The following is an 18592-nucleotide window of genomic DNA, read 5'->3' on the forward strand; positions in this document are numbered from 1 at the left end:
GTAATATAAAGCGAATCCTTACATCTAATATGCTACCTGAACGGGCAGCACGGGCCCATCTTTCCCGCTTGGGATCACCTTCTTTGATCTCGAGCAGGAGAACAAATTCTTAATTTTTGTACAATGTCGGCGATGGAGTCGCCAAAAGTGGCAGGAAACAGTCAAGGTTGACGTGTTGCAAACACAGTTGGCTTTCTTTTCCAGTTCTTGAGAGAAATGGGTCATTTTGCATTTTTGTCCGAGCGAATTATTTTTGCGATACAGTAAATACTTTATTGACCAAGCACGTTTGGTCAAGAAGGCTGAATAATAGCCTTATTGACGTTTTTTATGGACCTCCACTTTGTCTCGATCCATAGTAACGCGGAAAAAATCATTTCTCGGTGAATATACAGCCATCTTCACCTCACGCGTGGACAAGAACGAATGTTTATTTGCACTTATGAATGACAGGTTAAGTTTTTCCTTCAGTTTCTTGCTTCTGGTTTCATTTATCAAACGACAAGGATACTGTTTTTGGAGATGAACTGTCTTTCTCTGAATATAGTTCCATGGCTGCCACTCATTAATTTTCATTTTTCCTGAGTGAATTTACATAATTATTCCGTCAGACAAATCAAGCTTCAAGTTCCAAATCATTATTGCAGTTTCAAATTTATTTATTATTCTGTCAGACGGATCAAGCTTCAAGTTTCAAATCATTATTCTAGTTTCAAATTTATTTATTATTCTGTCAGACGGATCAAGCTTCAAGTTTCAAATCATTATTCTAGTTTCAAATTTATTTATTATTCTGTCAGACGGATCAAGCTTCAAGTTTCAAATCATTATTCTAGTTTCAAATTTATTTATTATTCTGTCAGACGGATCAAGCTTCAAGTTCCAAATCATTATTCTAGTTTCAAATTTATTTATTATTCTATCAGACGGATCAACCTTCAAGTTTCAAATCATTATTCCAGTTTCAAATTTATTTATTATTCTGTCAGACGGATCAACCTTCAAGTTTCAAATCATTATTCTTGTTTCAAATTTATTTATTATTCTGTCAGACGGATCAACCTTCAAGTTTCAAATCATTATTCTAGTTTCAAATTTATTTATTATTCTGTCAGACGGATCAAGCTTCAAGTTCCAAATCATTATTCTAGTTTCAAATTTATTTATTATTCTGTCAGACGGATCAACCTTCAAGTTTCAAATTATTATTCTAGTTTCAAATTTATTTATTATTCTGTCAGACAAATCAACCTTCAAGTTTCAAATCATTATTCTAGTTTCAAATTTATTTATTATTCTGTCAGACGGATCAAGCTTCAAGTTTCAAATCATTATTCTAGTTTCAAATTTATTTATTATTCTGTCAGACGGATCAAGCTTCAAGTTTCAAATCATTATTCTAGTTTCAAATTTATTTATTATTCTGTCAGACAAATCAACCTTCAAGTTTCAAATCATTATTCTAGTTTCAAATTTATTTATTATTCTGTCAGACGGATCAAGCTTCAAGGGTGAATAAAGTTAGTCAGAAAAACACTGGCCTGTTACCACGCATGTCAAAAATAAATGATTTTCCATCGTTTAGGAAACGATGTTCAACAAATTATTCTAGGCGCCGAACTAAGTTTCACTGCATGTTTGCCCAAAGTGAGCCTACGCGTTAACTAGTCTTCTTGCAATTTTTCCACCAGGTTAACCCTTAAACTACCATGAGTGATCAAGACAAACTTTCTCCTTACAATATCAATGCAATATCAAGCAGACAAATGATGAGAATAATAATAATAATAAAAATATCAATGAAGGGATTATAAGTTGTTCTGATACAGGGTTCTCCAAACTAATATCATGAGAACAGTATCAGAGACAGTAAAGAGAATTACTAATGAGATCTTGATGATATCTTATGAAAAATACGTGCGTATCATCATTGGTGATATAACTTCTCTTTTCTGTCAGAGATTCCTTCTTTAAGAAGCAGGAATGGAGAAAAAAACGCAGTAGATGTTATAATATTTTTTAGCAGGTTGATAATTATTATTATTGTTATTATTATTATCATTATTATTATTATTATTATTATCACTATTAGTATAGGTAATCACATGATTTCGAGTGCAATTTGGAATAAATAAGCACGAGTAAATTTTTTTAAAGACTAACAAAATTGCGCGAGCCCATAGGGCGAGTGCAATTTGTGGTCTTTGAAAAAATTAGCAAGTGCTTGTTTATTCCAAATTGCACGAGAAAAATCATGTGATTACGTGTTAATAATATACATGGCAAAATACGAGATGGCTTATCATAATTAAATATAAGCAAAGCGCGCGCATCAAGTGCAAAAAATAATTTATTCAAACCGTGCGTTCGGTCAAAACAATCGCGTAGGATCAAAACAATGATAGGCAATGATATCTTCACGTCTTTAAGGTGCAAGAAAGTTCAAAGTCCGACTAAACAGTTCAAGGAATTGTTCAGTCTGTGTCCGAAGCACTTTCGATGAAATGGAATCGTCGTTTCCGAGGTTTAACTATGACTGTTTTTAATTTCGGCGTTGGATCGCTCGAGCAAAGTGTTAGGCTGGGTCGGCTCGTAATTTTCGATTTCCTTGGCAATTCCCCTCTCTAAACACCACTTTTTCCAAACTGACAACCAAAAAGCAGTGCTTTTTATAGTGTTTCGTTGTTTAAGCTGTTTTTCAGCAGCGGTGGCGAAAGAAAACCTACTTAAAACGCCGGCTATTGTTTCGCTCCCAAATTTTCAAATTTTGTTGCGCCATCCAAGGCTCGCATTTGATTGGCTATCTATGAGTTTCTATGATTATTGACCAATTAGAAAGTCTGATTTGTTTCTTTCTTTGCACTGAATTAACCCTCTTCTGCACTGAATTAACTCTCTTCTGCACTGAATTACCTGAAAACTGCATTAATCTTAACCAATCAGAACTGAGTAATTTTTCCCTATATATATTATTATTATTATTATTATTTTACCGAACAAAGTCGTAATTTCTCTTCACCCGAGTTATTTTTCTCCAATCTTCGCAGGAATTTTTTTTCCCGATTCTTAATTTTTTTGTTTCGTTTCTCATAAGATCAGAAATAACACCGAAAGAAACAGGATTTATTTTTGCAAGAGAAGAAGAATAATGAACTTCAGTAATATTCTTCTCTCGTCTCTGAAAACTGAAATATTTTGGACCGGAACTCGGTGAAATCTTTATAATAGAGCATCCACTACTTCGAACAATCTCAGAAGTAGAGAAAGATTCCATTTATCTCATCTCAGCCTAAATCGGTAATTATTATTACTATTATTATTACTGTTTTTTATTTATTTATTCAACACTGGCTCTTTTCATAAATCTTTGTTTTGCAGGGAGTTTCTTGATCTGTTTTCATTCATCAAACGATCAGGATACTGATCTCGGAAACTTTACATTTTTCAAGAGGTAAGTAACTTAAAAAAACTAAGTCATTTATACTCTATCTCTCTAAATCCTGACATATTTTTGTCATAAACTTGCACAGACTTGGTGATTGGAGATTTTGAAGTGGGGTAAATAGTGTTGAGCGGTAGCCGTAAAATGGCAGAAAAAAGTAGCCGTTAGGCGTGATAATTGACAAATTTCATCCACGAGTCGTAAAAAGTTAATTGTAGAAAATGTTCTTTTAATCGCAACGGAAAGAAATTAGCCGTAAAATGTTCCAAATTACAAACAATAGCCGTAAAAGTCATCACCCCATTGAGACCCACCTAAAACTGGTGACGATTTGGATGTGCAGTGATTCTTTTTTTTTCTCGTTCAAATCAATATTTTGTTCTTCAGCCGCGTGACTCTTGCTATTTGCATTCAACTTTCTTTCACGGGTTATATTTCAGTTTCTTGTTTTGGCAACTTTGGTTTATGTATGCAGGCGATTAACGCGTTAAACTCAACGCTTGTTTGTTTGTAAGGTAAGAAGCTTTAAAAAAACTATTAGAAAAATGTTATTTTCCTTTTCTAAAATTCAAAACTACTTTGTACGGAAACCTGTTTCAGTCATTTTGTATTTTTGTTCGAGCGAAATATTTTTGCTATACAGTAAATACTTTATTGACCAAGCATGTTTGGTCAAGAAGGCTGAATAATAGCCTTATTGACGTTTTTTATGGACCTCCACTTTGTCTCGATCCATAGTAACGCAGAAAAAATCATTTCTCGGCGAATATACAGCCATCTTCACCTCACGCTTGGACAAGAATGAATGTTTATTTGCATTTATGAATGACAGGTTAAGTTTTTCCTTCAGTTTCTTGCTTCTGATTTTATTTATCAAACGACAAGGATTCTGTTTTTAAAAATGAACTGTCTTTCTCTGAATATAGTTCTAATTTTATGGCTGCCACTCATTAATTTTCATTTTTCCTGAATGAATTTACATAATTATTCAGTCAGACAAATCCAGCTTGAAGTTTCAAATCATTATTCCAGCTTCAAATTTATTTATTATTCTGTCAGACGAATCAAGCTTCAAGGGTGAATAGAGTTATTCGGAAAAACACTGGCCTGTTACCATGCATGTCAAAAATAAATCATTTTCCATTGTTTAGGAAACGATGTTGAACAAATTATTCTAGGCGTCGAAAATAAGCTTCACTGCATGTCTGCCCAAAGTGAGCCTACGCCGCGGTTGAAAAAGTAAAACAATAGTGTTCAGTGAAAGAAATTTAACTATAAACTCAATGAATTCAAAAAGCAAAGTTTTGAATCGGTGATACTTTTCATATTTTTTATCTGAATTAGTTGCGCACAGGTGAAACATCAGCAGTAGGATTCACTATTAATATCGTTTTTAACTCGTGAATTGCGCGCATGCGCAAGAGCGAGTTGTAGATATGATGCGGAGAATGGTACTCGCTCGCTCGCTCGCTCGATTGGTCGATTCCTGTAAACTTTTTCTCGATTTTTGGCTTTTAAGTGGATTTGATAGTTTTTGGCGAGTAATAAGCAAACGAAAATGGCGACCTTTCTTGCTAAGAATTGTGGTGGGGTGAAAAAGAAGCCAATGGCTGGCAGGCGTGCGAGGATTCTCTATGAAATAAGAGAACAACCTTCGTTTTTCATAAAATTGTAATTTCCAATCCTTGAACCTGAACACAATCCGAAGATTCCTTAAAAATATTACTTACTCGGAAGCGCTCGGAGTTTACAGCTGTTCAAAAGCTTTTCCTGTTACGGCGTGAGATTTGGGGACAAAAACCAATTATTACATTTCGTATCGTGTGTTTTTTCTGTGTGAAGCAACAAAAATTGCCAGCGACTGAAGAAATTACAGATTAACAGAAAATCAAATAACACCTAAACAAATAATTTTAGCTACCGATTTTCAGTGAGTTTTCAAAGAACAATTTTCTTTTAAGTTTAAAGACAATTTGAAGATTCAAAATTAATATTACGTACTAAAATGCGAAAGTTATACACCACAAAATTGATAAATAGACCTGAATTGAAATTCTATCTTGTTCTTGATTATATGTTGGCTAGCACGTGACCAAAATCTACCTAGGCGGAAATCCAAAATGACGGTGGCAGTCTGGGCTTAGTTATATCACTCAAAAGTCCTTCCCGTTTGTCTCATTTGATAAAGAGGGAAAAATTAATGTTTTCATTAAGACAGTATTGCCTTGATTTTCCAATGATAGACAGTAAATTTCACTTTTCATCCACATTTACTTCCAACCTTTTCTTTTGAACCAGAAACAAAAATTATATACGTTTAAAACACATGACATCATACACCCTTGTCAAATGTAATAACATAATCATTTCAATTGTAATGCCTTCTTATCCCAACGTTACTTTGTTTCTTTGCTACATTAGCGAACACTGAACTACTGCTCGTACTCTAAATATGACAACCAATCGCAAAATTCCCTAAACCAGATAACATTAAACATAATCCAAAAAATCATGTGAGTCATCTGTCAATTCACGAGTTTTCTCACAGAGCTCTTTGATTCCATCTAATAGACGGGTAATTATTTATCGCCTGAGAGGGGGTGTGGAGGATTTTTGAAGGGATCATATGGTTTTTTTTTTGGGGGGGGGAGGGGGTCATAATAATTTTGCAGAGCCATAGGGGGAGGTCAGCTGAATGTAATCGTAAAACAACAAAAATATTCCTTCTCTCGCTCCCCCCCCCCCCCCCAAAAAATTAAAATTATATCCAGTACTTTGTGTCCGACGTGACACTGATACGAGGGAGTCGAAATCGGGAGGAGAGTAAAAGTGAAGATGGGGTCTACAATTGGTTAAAGAGTAGTTTTTAACGTGGTAAGGGTTCGGAAAGGCAAACCCACAACCCCCTCCCCCTTACCCGATAGGTTGGGAAGAGGGGGGTGGAATAATACTCTTTTTGCAAAAGCGAAATTATGATATTACAATTTGCTTCAAAAATTACAAAATGCGTCGATCAATTCTAGCAAAATGCAGTAGCCGTTACTATAAACTGCAGAGCACGTGTTCCCTGTTAGTTTCCCCCTCAATAACCTTCGTATCAGCTCTGAAGTCTTCGAAACTGGTGTAAGGGGTGAAGATCACTTTTTAGTCTTCTTGCAATTTTTCCACCAGGTTAACCCTTAAACTACCATGAGCGATCAAGACAGACTTTCTCCTTACAATATCAATGCAATATCAAGCAGACAAGTGATGAGAATAATAATAATAATAAAAATATCAATTAATTAAGGGATTATAAGTTAATCTGATACAGGGTTTTCCAAACTAATATCACAAGAACAGTATGAGAGACATGAAAAGAATTACTAATGAGATCTTGATGATATCTTGTGAAAAATACATGCGTATCATCATTGGTGATATGGCTTCTCTTTTCTGTCAGAGGTTTCTTCTTTAAGAAACAGGAGTGAGGAAAAAAACGCAACAGATGTTATAATATTTTTTAGGGATTTGATTATTGTTATTATTATAGTTATTTTACTGACCAAGGTCGTGATTTCTCTTCATCCGAGTTATTTTTCTCCAATCTTTGTTTTGCAGGAATTTTTTTTCAGATTCTTAATTTTGGTTTCGTTTGTCATAAGATCAGAAATAACAGCGAAAGAGACAGGATTTATTTTTGCAAGGTAAGAAGCAGAAAGAACTTGAGTAATATTCTTTTCTCGTCTCTGAAAACCGAAATATTTTGGACCGAAACTCAATGAAATCTTTATGATCCAACATTAAAAACAATCTCAGAAGTAGAGAAAGATTTTATTTATCTCATCTCGGTCTACATTGGTAATTATTATTGCTATTATTATTATTATTATTATTATTATTATTATTTTGGGTTTTTTTCATAACACCGGCTATTTTCATAAATCTTTGTTTTGCAGGGAATATCTTGATTTGGTTTCACTCATCAAACGATCAGGATACTGAGCTGGGAAACTTTACGTATTTCAAAAGGTGAGTAGGTTAAAAAGACTAATTTATTTAAACTCTGTCTCTCTAAATCCTGACATGTTTCTGACATATGCATAGACTTGCCTAAATTTGGTGATAGGAGATCTTTAAGTGGGGTAAATGGAGTTGACTGGTAGCCGTAAAATGGCAGGAAAATTAGTTGTTCAGCGTAAAAATTGACAAATTCCAACCAAAAATCGTGGAAAATTAACCAGAAAAAAAATTTCTTTTAATTGTAACAGAAAGAAATTAATCATTAGCCGTAAAAGCTATTACCCCATTGAGACCTTCTTAAAACTGGTGACGATTTGGAGGTGCAGCGATTTTTTTTTTTTTTTATCCGCGTTCAAATCAATATTTTGTTCTTCACCCACGTGACTCTTGTCATTTGCTTTCATTTTTCTTTCTCGGGTTTTATTTCAGTTTCTTGCTTTTGGCTTATGTATGTCACGCCATCAACGCATTAAACTCGTTGCGTGTTTGTTTGTAAGGTAAGCAGCTTTAAAAAACTATTAGAATAATGTTACTTTCCTACTATAAAAATAAAAAATTGCTTTGTACGTAAAACTTGTTTCAATAAGTGTTTGGAGTATAAGAGATACAAGGAATCTTAGAAAATGAGGGAGATTTTCCGCCACAAAGTTCGACAAAAATAAATCTATGAGCCAAAAATATCGGACTACGCCACCCTTTAACCTTTAACTCCAAGATCTGATTAGTAATTCTCCCTTCTTGCTCCTATACATTTCCTTTAAAACAGGTTTAGAGAATTTGATGTTGGGTGAGATGAAATCCTTAAGCTGATCAGTTTCTGTATTCCCATCACCTGCTTGCGTGTTAATGCTTTGATATTGCAAAGGAGAAGCTACTTGAAAATCATTCACCTCTGAGAGTTGAAGGGTTAATAAGAAACAAGGCAGATCAAATTTTAAGAGCAAAAAAAACTATAATAACCATGCACAAGTTCCAATCTTTTTCTACGCATGTTATAGGATAAGTGTAAAGTGGAGATATTGCAGACTTGACTTTTAAACAACTTGAATTTTCTTTCTTTGATCAATCAAGTCCTTACTTTGTTATAACACTATGAATTATACAGCTGGCAGCCCCCGAGGCAATATGAAGCAAATCCTGGGCCCATCTTGCCTTTTGGGATCGCCCTCTTTGATCTCGAGCAAGAAAACAAGTTTTTAACTTTTGGACAATGTTGGCGATGAATTCGCCAAAAGCGGCAGAAAACAGTCAAGTTTGACTTGTTACAAACACAGTTGGCTTTCTTTCCAAGTTCTTGAGATAAATGAGTCATTTTTTTTTGCCCGAGCGCACTATTTTTGCCATACAGCAAAACCTTTATTGACCAAGCATGTTCAGTCAAGAGGGCTGAATATAAGTCTCTTTGGCGTTTTTTTATGAACTTCCACTTTGTCTCGATCCACAATAACACACACGCAAAAAAAGAAAACTCAGCGAATGCAGCAATCTTCTTCATTACGCTTGGACAAGAACGAATATTTATTTGCATTTATCAATGACAGGTTAAGTTTTTCCTTCACTTTCTTGCTTCGGGTTCCATCTATCAAACAACAAGGATACTGTTTTAAAAGGTGAAATGTCTTTCTCTGAATATAGTTATACGGCTGCCACTCGTTAATTTTCACTTTTTCTGAATGAATTTCCGTTATCATTCTGTTAGATAAATATTGGAAGAATCAAGCTCTAGGCAAAACTAGAGTGGCTCGGAAAAAACACTCGCCTGTTACGTCACATATGAAAAAAAAACTTTTCCCATCGTTTAAGGAGGCTCCATAGAGTCTTTGCTCAATGTTGGCGCACGCGCCAGCGTAATGTTTTTCTAGAAAAGTTTTGTCTTTTCGCTTTTCAAGGTCACTAAAAGCCATCAGATGGGCGATGAATAAGGCTCGGACTAGTGTTTGCTGTAGTAAATATTATCAAAATGATTTTCGTTATTAAGCTAAGGCTACAAGAAGGGAGGCGCTCGCCAGTGATAATTTGGCTTTGCCCTCGATTTTCTTCAATTTGCTTCAGTGAAATCTCTCAAAAATTTTCACAATTTGGGAAATTTGTCCTGCTGATCATTTAAAAGCCGAAAAAAATGGCGGTTGCAAAAGCAGTTTCCTCGCTATTTGCAATTTTGTGATGTCTCCCTCCATCTCCAATTTGGTCTTATGAATTTATTTTATCAACGGGCACTAGGAAGGGCACAAATATGTTTAAAGGTCCAGAAAATCATAGGAAATTCCATCAAAGAAAACGCGATAAATTTTTCTCGAACATCCCTATTTTCTTTGTCGCAAAACATTACGCAGTGGTAGATCTATATCTGAGCATGCGTCTATCGCGTCATGTGTCGCCTTTTGGCAATCTTTCCCACGGAGTTTTCTTTTCGGTAGACCTCTTCTCCAGGCGCAGAAGGCCTATGAATATTACCGGTGCAGTTGCTGGAAGCCCTTTATTCCATCACATAAAAACTGTTTTGTGTTCGACTGTTTTTAACACACCTTTTCAGATGACAATTGTGCGATCGTATCGAGCCGCCATGTTTGTTCTCCATGTTGACAATTTTAAAAATCACGCTATGTTAGCACCTAGATCTCGTGCGGTCAAAAACCTCTATGGAGCATCCATAAGAAATGATATTTAACAAATCATACTAGGCGTCGAAATAAATTTCGCTGCATATCTGCCCAAAGTGAGCCTATGCGGCGGTTGAAAAAAATAATACAATAAAGTTGTGTGACACAAATTAAACTACCAACTCATTGAATTCAAAAAACGAAATTTTAAATCTGAAATACTTTTGATATATTTAATCTGAATAAGTTGCGCGCAGACAAAACATTAGCAGTAGGATTCAGTATTAATATGGACCAGTTTGAAATTGTTTATCTATCGTTTTTCCATCAAAGAGACGGGTCATTATTGATCGGTGTCGAAACCGAACGGAGGGGGGGGGGGGTGGGGGGTGGGTGGGCTTAAACTCTAGTAATAGCCGGTTAATGGGGATATGTCTGTGGATAAGATGGCATTTTCACGACTACATTGACTATTATAGGTTTGGGTTTTCAAAAGACTTACTAGAATGGGGTCGCATACTTTCGGGATTTTGGGGATAAGAAAATACTAGTAATTAAGGACTTAAAAATGGGACGATAAGCGGTTTAATGGTTGTTACGGTATTGTTACGGCATTGTTACGGTATTGTTACGGTATTGTTACGGTATTGTTACGGTATTGTTACGGTATTGTTACGGTATTGTTACGGTATTGTTACGGTATTGTTACGGTATTGTTACGGTATTGTTACGGTATTGTTACGGTATTGTTACGGTATTGCCAAAAGTGAAGATGGGGTCTACGATTGGTTAGAGTGGTTTTTAATGTGGTAAACATGCGGAGGCACCCCCCCCCCCACCCCAAACCTAGATAGGCTGAGTCTCAAAATTGGATGTCTTAACACATTTTTATAACACAATTTGTCCACAATTGTTCAGTTTCCATGCAAAACTCATTAGCTTTGGAAAAAAGAAAAAAGGGAATGCTGTGCATAAACCAACAAGCTTTCAAGGAAAGTGAGCGCTCTGCCATAAAAACAGTTGCACAAGGATGGCTTCTAAATGTTATCATCTAATTTAGTTATTCAAGTTTTCTGTATTTCACTTATTTCATTTCAGAAAGGCATTCTGTTCTACACAAAAAGAGCGATGAATAACACGCGTGAAATCCTAGAGAAGATCAGGATAGGTTTGGACGTTGCTACATATCTTCTGAAGACTGATCGTGGTATACAAGCCCCTAATTTGTGTGATGAATGTGTAATCTTACTTAACAACTTAGACCTTGAAATTAACGGCCTTGATGTCTCTGACGTAATATTCAATGCGTACTACGCAATCTCTGATTACAAAAATGCAGTAAGATACACCAACAAACTTATTGACATGTTCAGCAATGCTGGAATGTCAATGATAAAACTGGGAGACAAATATCTACGAACAAGTAGGTTGGCAGAAGCCAGGAAACTTTTTGAAAGCGTAGTTGCTATCACTAAAACAATTGGCCACAAAAGAGAAGAAGCAATCACTTATGGCAGCCTTGGATGTGTGTTTTGTTCACTCGGTGAATATCAGAAGGCTAAAGAATATCACGAGAAAGCACTTGCCATCCCAACACAAATTGGCGACAGGGAAGGAGAAGGAAAACAGTACGGGAACCTTGGAGTCTTGTTTCGATCACTCAGTGAATATCAGAAGGCTAAAGAATATTACGAGAAAGCCCTTGCCATCGCAACACAAATTGGCGACAGGAGAGGAGAAGGAACACAGTACGGGAACCTTGGAGTCGTGTTTCAATCACTCGGTGAATATCAGAAGGCTAAAGAATATCACGAGAAAGCACTTGCCATCGCAACACAAATTGGCGACAGGGAAGGAGAAGGAAGTCAGTACGGGAGCCTTGGACTCGTGTTTCAATCACTCGGTGAATACCAGAAGGCTAAAGAATATCACGAGAAAGCACTTCCCATCGCAACACAACTTGGCGACAGGGAAGAAGAAGGAATACACTATGGGAACCTTGGAGTCGTGTTTCGATCACTCGGTGAATATCAGAAGGCTAAAGAATATTACGAGAAAGCCCTTGCCATCGCAACACAAATTGGCGACAGGAGAGGAGAAGGAAAACAGTACGGGAACCTTGGAGTCGTGTTTCAATCACTCGGTGAATATCAGAAGGCTAAAGAATATCACGAGAAAGCACTTGCCATCGCAACACAAATTGGCGACAGGGAAGGAGAAGGAAGACAGTACGGGAACCTTGGAGTCGTGTTTCAATCACTCGGTGAATATCAGAAGGCTAAAGAATATTGCGAGAAAGACCTTGCCATCGCAACACAAATTGGCGACAGGGAAGGAGAAGGAAAACAGTACGGGAACCTTCGAGTCTTGTTTCAATCACTCGGTAAATATCAGAAGGCTAAAGAATATTACGAGAAAGCACTTGCTATCGCAACACAAATTGGCGACAAGAAAGCAGAAGGAAGTCAGTACGGGAACCTTGGAGTCGTGTTTCAATCACTCGGTGAATATCAGAAGGCTAAAGAATATCACGAGAAAGCACTTGCCATCGCAACACAAATTGGCGACAGGGAAGGAGAAGGAAGTCAGTACGGGAGCCTTGGACTCGTGTTTCAATCACTCAGTGAATACCAGAAGGCTAAAGAATATCACGAGAAAGCACTTGCCATCGCAACACAACTTGGCGACAGGGAAGAAGAAGGAAGACAGTACGGGAACCTTGGAGTCTTGTTTCAATCACTCGGTAAATATCAGAAGGCTAAAGAATATTACGAGAAAGCACTTGCTATCGCAACACAAATTGGCGACAGGGAAGGAGAAGGAAAACAGTACGGGAACCTTGGAGTCTTGTTTCGATTACTCGGTGAATATCAGAAGGCTAAAGAATATCACGAGAAAGCACTTGCTATCGCAACACAACTTGGCGACAGGAAAGGAGAAGGAGAACAGTACGGGAACCTTGGAAATGTGTTTCTAGCACTTCGTGAAAATAAGCCGGCCAAGAGACATTTGGACAAAGCACTCGCCATCAGTAAAGAAACTGGCGGCAGAGAGTTAGAAGGATATTGCTACGCAAGCCTGGCACATCTGCATCATTCGCTCAATGACTACCAGAAGGCTACAGAACTATACGAAAAAGGCCTTTCCATCAACATGAACATTGGTGATAGGAAGGGACAGGGAACAAGTTATCTAGGCCTTGGACACGTGTCTTTATCCCTTGGAAATTATGACGAATCGGAAAAATACTTTGAGGATGCGCGCTCGATGAGTAGCAAAATTGGAGACAATATGACTTACTTTAAGAGTCTTCTCGGTATTACTCAGGTAAAGATGTCTCAATCAAAGTTAGAGGAGGCAACGCAGTATCTTCGTCAAAGTATTGAAATTTATGAAAAGTTGCGAGATTTTCTCAAAGGAAATGATGAATTTAAAATGTCTCTCTTAGAAGAGCACGGTAATTTCCCATACAAGTTGTTGAGTAAGATACTGTGTGCTAACGGAAGCAAGCGAGATTCTCTTAATGTGGAGGAGTTGCGACGCGCTAGAGGCCTTGCAGAATTAATGGCGGACAAACTCTTAACTGAGAGCCACATCTCAACTGATTTAACATATCGGCCTAAGATCGAAAACATCGTGAGTAAAGAGAGCAATTGTGCTGTTTTGTACGTTTCATATTGTGAACGACATGTTCATCTGTGGGTCTTAAAAGCTAATGGAGACATTGACTTACGAATGAGCCCCGAAATGGAAATCGACACCCTCATAGCTGCATTCGTTTGCGATGCGGAGGATATTTTTAAGAAGAGTGCCTCCACTTTCGGAATTAAATATAATGAGAATTGCGAAGATCGATCTCTAGGTGACGAAATTCCCTTGTCTCCTCAAGAAGAGAGTCGAGAACCTTTGCAAGGTGACGAAACCAAACGCAACAAAATAATTCTTCAGTTGTGTTATGACCAGATTATCGCTCCTGTAAAAGATTTACTTACAGAGCCTGAAGTCATCATTGTGCCCGAGAGGTGTTCCTACCGAGTCCCTTTTGCTGCCTTACGGGATGAGCCAGCAGGAAAGTATTTATCAGAAACCCACAGAATCCGCATCGTGCCTTCTCTGACGACTCTCAGAATCATCCAGGAATGTCCAGCGGACTACCACAGTCAGACCGGTGCACTGGTAGTGGGTGATCCTAAGGCTGGCTATGTGCAATACAGAGGACGTCCTCTGAACTTAGTACCATTGTCCGGTGCAAGAAAAGAAGCAGAAATGGTCGGTCGACTCCTGGGGGTTCAGCCCTTGTTAGGAGAACACGCAACAAAGCAGGCGGTACTTCACGTACTTCATTCGGCGAGTCTAATACATCTTGCTGCTCATGGTCATGCCGACAGAGGAGAGATTGCCCTTTCCCCTAATTGCACTACCAACGGCATTCCACAAGAAGAAGACTACCTTCTGACAATGTCCGACATTTCAAAGGTTAAGCTGCGTGCTAAACTGGTCGTACTTAGTTGTTGTCACAGTGGGCGTGGAACGTTCAAACAAGAAGGAGTCATTGGAATCGCTCGCGCGTTCCTAGCATCTGGTGCACGTTCAGTGTTGGTGGCATCGTGGACCATACAAGACGAAGCAACAGAGCAGCTCATGAATCATTTCTACGAACGCCTGGCTGCTGGAGAAAGTGCCAGTGAGTCCCTTCACCAGGCCATGAAGTGGTTGAGAAGCAACGGCTTCACCGAACCTCGCCAATGGGCTCCCTTTGTGCTAATGGGAGACAACGTAACATTTGACTTACAGAAATTAAGGTAAGCTTGTTTCTGGTGACTAATTTTGTAAAAGTGACATTATCCACCTGTGCTCGAGAAGAAAAAGTTGTGTGACTGTAAGATTTAAGTTATGCATAAAGAGCACATTCTGACAGTTTGTTAACTAGTCATGGTTCAGTAGGGTTATTTCAGTTTGTAAGATATTTAACATTTGAGCCATTGGACAATGCGTGCAACAACCGCAATCTGAGAAAAATAAATGAATAAATAAATAAAAAGACTAATTAATTTATTAATAAATACGGTGAACAAGCTAAGTCAATAACAACAGCCAAGTGATGATGGAAACGTGATTTCCTCTCTCGTAAAATGTTTCCACTTATGTCCAGAAATGCACGCAGTAACGAAAATGGCAGATTCGACGAAATTTTCTTAGAGCGAGTGAATGTTCATGGATTTGACGTTTTCAACGAATTTTCACCATTTCCGTTACTTCATGCATTTCTGGACATATCTCACATCTTCCTTACTCAAAAATGTTTTTCTTTTAGACAAAAAGAACCGACAGAGGACGAGAATGAAGGAGACAAGAGACAGAGTAGCGACTGATCCTGGACAAAGACTTTTTCTCCTGTACACTTGAAGGAAAACTGGTATTACTTTACACAAGAACTTTTAAATTTGCATCGCTATTTTGCGTGCTTTCTTTTTTTTTTTTTTTTTACACGGTCCTGGCGTTTAGTAGGTGATGCAATTTTCCTAAAAGGAGGAGTAAAAATGAACACACGATTGAAAAGTTGAAAACAGGAAATATGGGGTGAAATTTTTATGATGCGAAAATTATGGCACTGTTTCTTTCCACTTGAGATTACAAAATGTCATTGACCTTTTTATTTCCTAAGATTTGATTCGCAATTCTCCCTACCAGCTGCCATAATTTTCTCTCTAAATTGATAAAGAGAATCAGTTCGGTATTTTGTCATAAAAAAAAAAAAGAAAAAAAGAAATCGCCGTCAGATTGATGAGTTGGTGTATTCTGATTTGTTATTATATAGATAACGTGTAGATGGTTTTGTATGGAAAATTCACTTGTAAATCACTTCAAGGCGTTAAAAGGCGTAAGGTTAAGGCATTTGTTCATTTATTGAACCTAAACTGTAGTATAATACTAGCAATAATGATGATAAGAGCCATAGAGCGCTTTTCAATCGAGAGCCATAAAACCAAAACCAGAGTAATTACAACGACCAATCGGAAGAAAAGAAAATACCTTTAAGAGACCTCAAAGTAAATCCGACCAAACTTCCTAAAGCGCAAGAACACGCAGAAGAAAGATTGCTTTTATGAAAAGGGGAAAGTTTTTAAAGAAACTGTAGTGTTGCTTCGATAGGAGAGTCTAACAGGGTAAATTGGTATTAATGACCCATTTTACGTTATCAACTCAAACTACCCCGTGATTGGTTTTAGTTAAGCATCAGATTGGTTAAGAGATTGGCACGACTTTTCTGGACCGATCACAAAGCGAAGAAGAGCAAAAAGAAAGAAGCAATTATGGATTACTTTCGACACACAATTGAAAATTGCTCTGTCATTAATATTATGATCATAATTATCTTTAAAAGTTTATTCTAAGCTCTAAGAGTCGCTGGAAGAGAGTCCCAAGCTATTGTGGTTGTGGTTTACATCTTTTCTCCTGATACAAGGTCTTACAAAAAGCGCGGGAAAACGCAAGGGAACAAGTCGTGATTAGTTTTAGTTTTGCTTCTGATTGGTTGAGAGATTAGCGAGAGTTTCCTAGGCGAGTTTTTATCACTCCTAGATGTAGCGTGGGTAAATAAAGTATTGTATTATATTTTATGGACTGATCGCGGAGCGAAATAATGCAAAAACAAAAGTTGAACTCAATTGAACATTGCTCAAATAGTAATGATAAATAAAACAACAGACGAAAACTGGCGTTAGATTTTATTTCAAAGTCTCACAAATTACATAAAGCCGAACGAGTTTATCCAAGTTGAGATGACAGGTAAAGCACCTAGAAGGCTGAAACTCTGAGACGATCCCGGGATAGATTGAGGTTGTAACTTAGCTTTATATTTGCGTTAAAGATCGGCGTAATGGACACGAATTCTAAGCTTTCAATGCAATCGGTGGAGGAATTCACTATACTCCCTCACAGTACCAAAACCTCGCTCTGAAGTCGTCGCCACACGAGACAAACGCTGCTCCTGTGGGGGAGTGGTTGATGCAGCGAATGTGGTTGTTGTGACCTAAAGAAAGAAAACGTATAGAAATGGAATATTAGCGCATTCAGTCCCAGTCCCAGAGTTACGTTTCACCTTCGTAGTTTCACTTCGCCCGTCTGTTCAACATCCTGTGGGGCGCACATGATATGAGCGAACTTGTCAGGTGCGCTTGTTTCACAACACGGCTTTTAGGTAAACGAAAATCCGTGGCGCACGTGGAAAGAACCAACTTATCACGTGCGCCCGTTGCAGAAAGCGGTCTTAATTAAAACGAAATCCCGTTAAGCTGACATCAGCGATTTTACTCCCACATGGCGCTTAGGTTACAACTTTCAGGTCGCACATGTTAACCAACTTCTTTAAACAACTTTACTGCTACATATCGCCATGGTCCATCTCGATTTGAGATGCAGCAAGCGAAACAGCTAAGTTTTAATGATAAAATCTCCTGTACACACGAAACTATGATTGTTTGTTTTTGGTTGTAAAAACCTATGTCTAAACTACAATTAAATCGCAATACTTTCCACAGCAACGAGAAAACCAATTGTATTTATACCTGAATTAAGAGTTTTTTGCTGTTCTGTTGACCACGTGTCCCAGCATGCTATACTGTTATTCGATTCATCGGCGGCAATCGCTATTAAAATTCACAACGTTAAATATTTAGCAAAACACATAATCGTACCGCTCCATTAAGCCCTGCCTCTCTAATAGGCCACATTTCCAAATAGCTTCATAGGACATAAGCCCCTCTCTAACACACCCCCTCCCTATCATGTCTTTAAGCCCCACCCTCTAACAAGCTCACTTTCCTAACAAGCTTCCCCTCTCTAATAAGCTCCCCCTCTCTTATTATCTTTCCTCCTAGGCAGGTTCCCCTCTCCGGCTATAAGCCCCTCCCTCTAGCAAGCTCCCCTTCTCCAACAAGTTCCTCTTCTCTAATTAGCTCCTCCTCTCTGATTATCTCCCCTCCATAGTAAGCACCCCTATTTGGCTATGAGCCCCTCCCTCTAACAAGCTCACCCTCTCTAATTATCTCCCCCTTCTCAGTAAGGATCCCTATTTGGCTATGTGACCCTTCCTTTAACAAGCCCCCAATCTCTAATTATCTCCCCCTCCATAGTAAGGATCCCTATTTGGCTATGAGACCCTCCCTCTAACAAGCTCACCCTCTCTAATTATCTCCCCCTTCTCAGTAAGGATCCCTATTTGGCTATGTGACCCTTCCTTTAACAAGCCCCCCAATCTCTAATTATCTCCCCCTCCCTAGTAAGGACCCCTATTTGGCTATGAGACCCTCCCTCTAACAAGCTCCCCCTCTCTAATTATCTCCCCTCCTTAGTAGGTACCCCTATTTCGCTATGTGACCCTCCCTCTAACAAGCTTCCTATCTCTAATTATCTCCCTTCCTCTGTAGGTACCCCTATTTCGCTATGAGACCCTCCCTCTAACAAGCTCCCTATCTCTAATTATCTCCCCCTCCTCAGTAGGTACCCCTATTTGGCTATGAGACCCTCCCTCTAACAAGCTCCCTAT

The 18592-nt window shown here is 38.0% G+C and overlaps 1 protein-coding gene across 1 annotated transcript; it reads left to right on the forward strand.

Annotated features, from left to right (window-relative positions):
- The first annotated feature begins 1812 nt into the window (after nucleotides 1-1812).
- Nucleotides 1813-16789, forward strand: LOC149041008 (uncharacterized). Its single transcript, XM_089214235.1, has 9 exons — nucleotides 1813-3451; nucleotides 3883-3957; nucleotides 7043-7128; nucleotides 7381-7453; nucleotides 7874-7941; nucleotides 11143-12321; nucleotides 12442-12872; nucleotides 13353-14846; nucleotides 15359-16789. The coding sequence occupies exons 6-9, from the start codon at nucleotides 11173-11175 to the stop codon at nucleotides 15414-15416; spliced, it is 3132 nt and encodes a 1043-aa protein (XP_089070361.1). The 5' UTR covers nucleotides 1813-3451; nucleotides 3883-3957; nucleotides 7043-7128; nucleotides 7381-7453; nucleotides 7874-7941; nucleotides 11143-11172; the 3' UTR covers nucleotides 15417-16789.
- The last annotated feature ends 1803 nt before the right edge of the window (nucleotides 16790-18592 follow it).

The sequence above is a fragment of the Pocillopora damicornis genome, chromosome 8, assembly GCF_964200805.1.
Source record: "Pocillopora damicornis chromosome 8, jaPocDami1.2, whole genome shotgun sequence".
In the NCBI taxonomy this organism is placed as follows: domain Eukaryota; kingdom Metazoa; phylum Cnidaria; class Anthozoa; order Scleractinia; family Pocilloporidae; genus Pocillopora; species Pocillopora damicornis.